At 41.4% G+C, this 8,736-nt stretch overlaps 1 protein-coding gene across 2 annotated transcripts; it reads right to left on the bottom strand.

Moving 5' to 3' along the window:
* Positions 1 to 287: 287 nt before the first annotated feature.
* On the bottom strand, positions 288 to 7,892 carry SELENOK (selenoprotein K). Of its 2 annotated transcripts, XM_023189552.2 has the most exons (5): positions 7,650 to 7,892; positions 4,260 to 4,350; positions 2,729 to 2,812; positions 1,692 to 1,778; positions 288 to 1,427 (listed from the first exon to the last, which is right to left on the bottom strand). In XM_023189552.2, the coding sequence occupies exons 1-4, from the start codon at positions 7,666 to 7,668 to the stop codon at positions 1,697 to 1,699; spliced, it is 276 nt and encodes a 91-aa protein (XP_023045320.1). In that variant the 5' UTR covers positions 7,669 to 7,892; the 3' UTR covers positions 288 to 1,427; positions 1,692 to 1,696. The 2 variants fall into 2 exon arrangements, with proteins under 2 accessions (XP_023045320.1, XP_023045319.1); XM_023189551.2 differs by lacking the exon at positions 288 to 1,427 and having other exon boundaries at positions 1,688 to 1,778.
* Between the last annotated feature and the right edge of the window lie 844 nt (positions 7,893 to 8,736).

Below are 8,736 nucleotides of genomic sequence, written 5' to 3'. Positions count from 1 at the left end.
GGTGAGCAGCCACTGTACTCCAGCCTGGATAAGAGTGAGACCCTGTCTCAAAAATAAAAAAAAAAGTCTGACACATAACTGAAGTGGCCAGCAAACTGTTATCCTTATCCTGAAAGCTGCATTGTAATTGCTTCTTTATCCTGAACACTGGTATCTTATGCCACAACATCCCATTTCCTGACAAACAGGGTTGAATAAATGCTGATAAATCAATATAAAAAAGGCTTTCACCTGAACACTTGGTTTCAAAGCCTATTAAACACTAGAAGTAGAGTTATCTGTATTCGTTTTTCCAATAAATATTTATTTCCAGTAAGTACTACATGACTATTTTACATATAGTCACTATTCAAAGGACTGGGGTAAAGACAACAAAATTCCTAGTCTCAGAGCTTCCACTCTAGTGAAAGAAAGTGAAAGTTACCAGTATTCAGATGGAGTTTAAAGCCAGTAGGCAGTATATTGAGCGACACTATAGAGTGCAAATTTGACAAGATAGCATGGAAGCCCATTTTATTTATTTATTTATTTATTTTTGAGATAGGGTCTCACTCTGTCACCTAGGCAGGAGTGCAGTGGCATGCTCACAGCAACCTCCACCTCCCGGGTTGAAGCGATTCTCCTGCCTCTGCCTCCTGAGTAGCAGGGATTATAGGTGCACACTACCACACCTGGCTAATTTTTGTTATTTTAGGTTTCGCGATGTTGCAGGCTGGTCTCAAACTCCTGAACTCTAGTGATCCGCCCACCTCAGCCTCCCGAAGTGCTGGGATTACAGGCGTGAGCCACCACACCAGGCCGAAGTCCATAATTTTAAAGACTATTTAGTAAATTTCCATTTTGTAGCTCAGTTTTGTTAGCTATGGCTTTATAAATACCCTGATAATTATATTTGGTAGCAAATCAGACACAATGTATTAAAGATTGATGAGACAAATATATTAAAGATAAAGATTAATTCAAGAGCACAGATATGATATGCATACTACTGAAATAAAGTGTGATTTAAAAATGAGAAAAAGTTAACAATGAACAGTATTTCAGAAGTTGAAAAGGTGACACTAACAGTGCTAAATACACAGGCTTTTATTTTCTTCAGATTGTTTTTTCGTGAATATAAAGATGAGGAGTCCACTCTGCAACCTAAAAATATTTACTTATTAAAACTATATTAATACTTTAATAAACTATACAAAAAGGTCATGAGACAAACATCTGCATTTATGGAACTGCATGTCAGTCAGGCCAGTTCCCTGCAGAGGGAATTCCTAGCATGACCTCATTCATCTGTGAGGACACAGAGCAGTCCTTGTTTAGACAGACACATTCATCTACTGCTCAGCATGGTCGACCTTCCACTTCTTGATGGTTTCCTTCTGCTGTGAATGCGCATGTCCAGTTGTCTGCTTCTTAGAGCAGACATTTACCTGAAAGAAAATGTTACAATAATTAGTTACTGGTTATTAATTTGGATCTGTGTGAAAAGCCCAACCTATTAAATGTTATAAAACCTTTCTCAAAAGACATTTTGATAATATGGCCAGTGAATTTTTCAAGGGTTAAGATAACAAATATATTTCCAAATAATATCTGAGTGATTATAAGCTGTTGGGCAACTTCTTAAAGAAAACATTACTACAGAAGCATTTTCAAAACAAAATCCTACAAAAGAATTTCAGATCTGAAGTTACCTTCCTCATCCACCAGCCATTGGAGGAGGACTAGGGCCACGCAGATGATTGATTCTACCCATTCTTCGGGGAGGGTTTCCCGGTGGCCTAATAAAACAAAAAGTTAGTATCTACTGTTTGACAGACACAACTTTGTCTCCTTTTAAAAACACTCAACTAGACCCTTTTCTTTTTTAGCACCCGCGTGATCCTAAAACACAATTTAAAATAGAAACTACCATTTTAGGTCAGGAGGCAAAAATAAAACAAAGGGACTAGATACATAATGCACACAAGGAACTGAGTCAAGAAAGGATTGTGATGAACTGAACAGCACCTCCAGTAATGCCCCACTGAAACCCAGCTCCAGCTGATTTTTGCCAGGTAAAAACATAAGCCTAGCCCAGTGCTAGTTGATCTTGATCTTTAAAGCTTTTTTTTTTTTTTTTTTTTTTTTAATTTAGAGACAGGAGTCCCACTCTGTCTCCAGGCTGGAGTGCAGTGGCACAATCTCAGCTCACTGCAACCTCCACCTCCTGGGTTCAAGCAATTCTCCTGCCTCAGCCTCCTGCGGTATCTGGGACTACAGGCGCACACCACCACACCCAGCTAATTTTTATATTTCAGTAGAGATGGGATTTCACCATGTTGGTCAGGATGGTCTCGATCTCTTGACCTCACGTGACCACCCGCCTCGACCTCCCAAAGTGCTGGGATTACAGGCGTGAGCCACCGGCGCCTGGTGATCTTCTAAGTTTTTAATTAGCAACTGGAAATCCAGATGTTAAAAAGAAATCTCCAGATTTTAATGTTGGCCATCAGTTTTCATCCTCTAATTTAGACTTTTCCCATGGGATATTTGATGTATATTTTAGTTTTGTCAGATTAACTCTGATTATTATCAAATCAGAGGCAATTTGCCTTTTACAGTAATGCATTAATTTTCTAAAACAGGATTTAAACTCTTAATTTCCACAAATCTATCTACCTAAAATATCTAATTTAATTAAGATATACAAAGAGATAAAAAGAACTACTATCAATTTAAAAAGCTGTACCCTCTTCCATCATCATATCTGGAATCAGATGAGTTTCCATAGCTTCTTCTTTTTTTCACATCTTGCTGAAGCAGAGTTTTGAAACTGAAACAAGGGGCAGAAAACAACAAAGGTATCACTTTTGACAACATTCTAAAATATATTTCCATGGTTTTTAACTATCATCTCTGTGAGAGGATTACTAAACCCACTTAGCTCCTAAACCACATTTCTTGCAGCCAGCTGGACAACACCATTGAACTTAAGCATGTGTCTAAACTGAATGTGCTATGTTGTCCACCAAATCCACCCTTCCTTGTATTTCTTATATGCTAATAACTCCCCTAGACAGAGCATGAAACCAGAGTCATCCCTGACCTCCACTTTAAATCAGCCATCGGGTTTTTACAGTGTCTCACGTTCATTTCCCCTGCAAAAGTCTACCTAACATCTTGGGGAAGGAGGGGCCGAGGGTGGTGTGGCAAAGGCACAGGGCTCCTGGGAATCCATTTAAATGGAATTTTTAAAAATGATACGTAAAATTATATGGAAGGATTTAACTGAGTTTATAAAGTACTTTTATAAACAACATGGAGTAGGTGAAATTTGTAAAAGAGTAAGTTTTGGATTGGGTAACTTAGGGTCTCTCTTGTGCCCTGGTGTATTTTTCTATGGAACCATCTCTTCCATTTTACATTCTACACCATCTAATTTATGCTATATACAGCTATAAAATTAAACTTCCGAAACCATGGCTAAGATCAAATTAAGCATAAAGACCACAGCTTGATACTCAAACTTCTTCATCCTTCATGTGGTTTCCTTTATCTGGGATAACTTCCTTTGATGCTCACCTCCCACAGTCATGCCCACCCTTGCAATATGAAGATATTTACTGACAGTAAAGTCAATGAAAAAGGGTCTGTCTCCCATATCTTTCCATCCCTACAGTTCTCTGATCATGAGACACTCAAATATATACGTTCAAATTTAGGAATAAGTAAGACTTCTTAATTGTTGAACAATTCTAACAAACAGCATGTAAAAGACCAAAATGTGCATTTAACTAGTAACTGCTTACAATTATGAAGACATTTAAACTTTTGTCTCCTTTACCAATTCTAACCCTTCATTATAAAAAACTTCACTACTTTGGAATTTTTTTAAAAAAAGGATATAAAACCCTTTATTTACTTGTTATATAATATGGAATGAACGTTGCACACACACACACAAAAACAAGAATAGTAGAGAGAAAGTGAGGCCCAGTCATTTAGCATTAGAATGGACAGACACAGCCATAGGTTGAAGTAGTTACCACCAAGGTTAAGACGTGGTCAAGTTTACCAATCCAATTAACATATACTCATAAGATGTCTGGTGGTAGCAGCTTTATCACTAAAGTATATTTCCCTATGTAAAGCTATTTTTAAAATTGCAATAGATAACTGTTTCAGGAAAACTGAGCTTATTTAAGACACCTAACATAATGCACACAATGGACTCCTGTCACCTTAAATATCAGGGCAATTAAGAACACTTCTATACTTACAACAAAACCACAAACTCAGCTATTCCCCAGAAGAAATCTGTTATCAAAGATAATCTCCATGGAGACTGACTCCGGCTGTCCAACACTTGTCCTACAGATAAGAATTAAAGAAACTTTAGTGAGTGCTACAAATCCCTAACCCAAGAGGCATCATGTTTAGTTAGGTAACAATGACTGACTTGGGTTTCAACTTGCCCACTGGTCCAAATGGCCAACACCAGAAGAAATCAGTGAGCATCATTCCAAGGAAAGGTTCGGAGGAGTAATGTTCCATTATCTAGGGACATTCCTCTAGTATGTCAAAAGTCTACTACAGTTCATAAACTTGGCGGGTGACTTCATTCTATTCAACTACTTTCTCTCTTTCTATAAATATATAACAAAGGCGGGGCACGGTGGCTCATGCCTGTAATCTCAGCACTTTGGGAGGCCAAGGCAGGCAGATCACGAGGTCAGAAGATTGAGACCATCCTAGCTAACACAGTGAAACCCCGGCTCTACTAAAAACTATAAAAAATTAGCTGGGCATAGTGGCACACACCTATAGTCCCAGTTACTCAGGAGGCTGAGGCAGGAGAATTGCTCAAACCCGGGAGGCAGAGGTTGCAGTGAGCCCAGATTGTGCCACTGCACCCTAGCCTGGGCGACAGAGCGAGACTTCTCTCAAAAAAAAAAAAAAATTGTTTTATATATATATGTGTGTGTGTGTGTGTGTATAAAAAACAAACATTTATCATGGTTTAAAAATGTAACAATGGTTACCAATCGTTAACCATTTTAAAGAGTACAGTTCTGTGATATTAAGTACATTCTACATTGATGTACAACCATCACCACCATCCACCTCTAGAACTTTTTCATCTTCTCCAGCTGAAACTCTATACCCATTAAATCCTGATTCCCATTACCTTCTCCGCCCAGCTCCTGACAACCACCATTCTACTTTCTGTCCCTACAAATTTGACTCCTCTAGGAACCTCGTAAAAGAAGAATCATACAATTTCTGTCCTTTAGTGACCAGCTTTTCACTTGGCATGTCTTCAAATTTCATCCATGTTGCAGCATGTGTCAAAATCTCCTTCCTGAAGGTTGAATAATATGTCCTTATATGTATATACTACATTTTGTTTACCCAATCATATCTGTCGATGGACACTTGAGTTGCTTCCACCTTCTGACTACTGTGAATAATGCTGCTATCAACATGGGTGTAAATATACCTCTTTATTCAAGTACTTTAAAGAAACAAATGGGACGGGTGAATATAAAGGAATGCTCACACCACTTCCATATTCCTAAACGTGTTGAGTATTTTCATTTACAAAGTCTCTTGCCTGTATAAAAAGATTGCTTATTCATACTCTTACAAGGCTTTGGAATCAGTTATTTCTATAAAATTCTTATAAAGAGTGTGTATGCTCTAAGTAGTAAAGAGAATTTGTCTTGTTCTTCATTAAAATAACTACTGTAATTGCATACTCTTGATTCTAATAGACTCTAGTTTTATCTTAAGCAAAACTGGATCTATTTTTCAAACCACTTTAATAGAAGCTATAACATAATTTGGTACACTATCATTTCAACCTTGCAAATCAAGATGTCAGAATATTTGGGGGGAAGAATAACTGTCAACTACCTCTCCTTTCCATTATCCCAAGAGTTAACCCCACTCACCGCTACCCACTCCATGAGGGTTTACTTTTCTCTTCTTGACCAGCTTAATTTCAGATATCCACTTGGATCTAAGCTCTCACTGTGCTACTGAGAGCAAGGGGCTACAAAACTTTAGAGGGTGGATGACAGGCTTAGTTCTATGCCTCTTACTAGCTCTGCTTCGTTGGCTGATGTGACATTTTCTCTCTCCAACAAAAAGTATTCCAGGGCTAGCCATCACATAAGATTGTTGAGAGGGGGGAAAAAAAAAGTCATCTGACAGTAAGAGAAAGATTTTGTCCATTAAGTGCTGATAATACAGTCCTAAGAAGGTGGATCTAATTGTAATCTGTCATTTCTTCCTCTGTGATTCTATCTTGCTTTTCCACTTTCCCTTTCTGAAGGCAGAATGTCCCTTCCACCAATATCCCCAGATAGAAGTAGTGTTTGAATGCAGTTGCGTTTCTCAACTCTTAAAGTGCCATAAAGGGTCCTAATCGGCTACTTATGTGGACCAAATGAAATAATGCGAACACAGTAAGACACAACAAATACAAGGAATTATTCAATAATTCATACAAAAGCTTCCAGCCTTAAGCTTATATCACAAAGGCTATAAAACAAGCTATAAAACAGACCAAAGTCTGAAAGCGCCCAAAACTAAGATGGAATTTTGCTGCTTTTCTGTAGTGTCCATCAATCTACTTGTTTCAAAGATTTTTAAGTGGGAGATGAGGAGGGGAGATTTTGAAAAGTCAAGAAATGCAAAACTGCACTCGGCCAGAAGGCTTCCCATCGACTACCTTACTCCTCTCTGGAGAAAAACAGATGACTCAAATAGAACCAAGACCTAGTTCCAGTGATCCACAACTCCTTGTTAAGGCTGCACCAAAAAATTTCACCTGAGTCAAACAGGTGGGCAGGCAGCTCTAGCACTGATCTGACACAGTCATGTCCTTCCTTTTCGGTCATCTTCTTTGTGAGGTCGCAGAATTAAGTCTCTCGGATTCTCCATTCCGGTAATAATTAAGTTGCTCCTAAGGGAAGATAGTACTTCTTCCCGTGCCCCTTGAAATTCGAGCAAAAAGTTCCATGTATGACTAGCTACCCTCCACTGGGGAAAAAGCCTATGCAAAGCTTTCATCTAATTATCATCCTAGGTCGGCTCGGTCTTTTTACACGTTGTAGAAAGGGGCAGCAAAGTAGATAACAAGGACGCTGACGCCAGCCTACCTGGGTTCGAATCCCGACTCAGCCATTAACTGTTACCTCTGTGATCCTGGGCAAGCTATTTAATCTATCTACGCCTCAGAGTTTCCACCCGTAAAACAGGATTCAATGTGACGATAAGCAAATACCTGAAACAGTGCCCAGGGCACAAGCGCTACGTGTACAGCGTCGGCGTCGTTGTCCTTACTAGTTTTAAGGATACCGACACCCGAGAGGAAAGACCACCCTCGCAAATCCACAATCAAGCGCTTGCTATACGAAGGCGGGGTTGCAGGGCTCCTAATACTCAGCGTGAGGCCGGCGGGACCTCGGCCCCCGACTGCCGGCTCGGAGACCATCTGCTGACGCGCCACAAGCCGGGGCGACTTCGCATCCAGCTCCGCCCGGCCGCGGAGCGCTAAGCCCGGGGGGCGCACCGGATCCAAGATTCGGCGAGCGACGATGAAAGGAACCTGGGGTCCGATCTTACAAGTCACCGGTCGAAGCCACAGTCCGCTCTCAACTTACCGTTCGAGATGTAAACCATCTTCTCCTACTACCCGGCTTCGGATCGACCGGGCGCCTCGCCCCTCTCGGCTTCTGTATCTCCCTCTGCTCCCCGCCCTTCTAGCGTCACAGGCCGCGATCAGTCAAAATGATGACGAGGACTAAGGTAGGCAGAGCCCATTGGCTGCTGAAAGAGACGCGCCCCCGACGGGCGTTTTTGCGTCGTCACACCAGCGACTTCCGGTTAGGCGGGGGTGGCCAAGCGGGCAACTGGACATGACGTTAAGGACTACCCTGTAAGCCCTCGGTTTCTAGTCCTCTATCCGACTTGATCGTGCGGAGTTGGTTCGCACCGCTCAGGGAGGGAAACTGTTTTCTCGCTGATTGATAGGCTCCAGGTCGGGGTAGGAGAGGCTGTCCTGTATGAAGTGGCTTGAAGGGCCGCTGACAGGAGGAAATGCTTCCGAATTTTCCAGACGTGTTGAGGTTTGAGGGTGCTGAGCTTGTGAGATTTGGTAGGAGGGTGCTGACTACACGTTAAGGAACTTTATTGTCACGCCTTTGGGAATATACTGCCAGGCTCCTCCTAGATATATTCATTCTCTTTAAAATGAACATCTCGCCGGGCGCGGTGGCTCAAGCCTGTAATCCCAGCACTTTGGGAGGCTGAGATGGGCGAATCACGAGGTCAGGAGATGGAGACCTTCCTGGCTAACACGGTGAAACCCCGTCTCTACTAAAAATACAAAAAACTAGCCGGGCGAGGTGGCGGACGCCTGTAGTCCCAGCTACTCGGGAGGCTGAGGCAGGAGAATGGCGTAAACCCGGGAGGCGGAGCTTGCAGCTGAGACCCGGCCACTGCACTCCAGCCCGGGCGACAGAGCAAGACTCCGTCTCAAAAAAAAATAAAAATAAAAAAATAAAATGAACATCTCTATCTGGGTTCACCAGAAACTGAGTTTTTCTTAGCCTTTTGTGAGGCAACTGAAAAGTAAATTTAACTGTAGACCCTTTCTCTGCTTATTGATGGCGACTGCTTCTGACCACTTTGTTGATAGACGAATTAGAAGGCATGTCTTGGACAATCACTAAATGTGGACCACATACC

This window comes from Piliocolobus tephrosceles, chromosome 2 (assembly GCF_002776525.5).
Source record: "Piliocolobus tephrosceles isolate RC106 chromosome 2, ASM277652v3, whole genome shotgun sequence".
In the NCBI taxonomy this organism is placed as follows: Eukaryota; Metazoa; Chordata; class Mammalia; order Primates; family Cercopithecidae; genus Piliocolobus; species Piliocolobus tephrosceles.
Note: the sequence above shows the minus strand (reverse complement) of the source record. Positions and strands in the feature narration are given on the sequence as shown.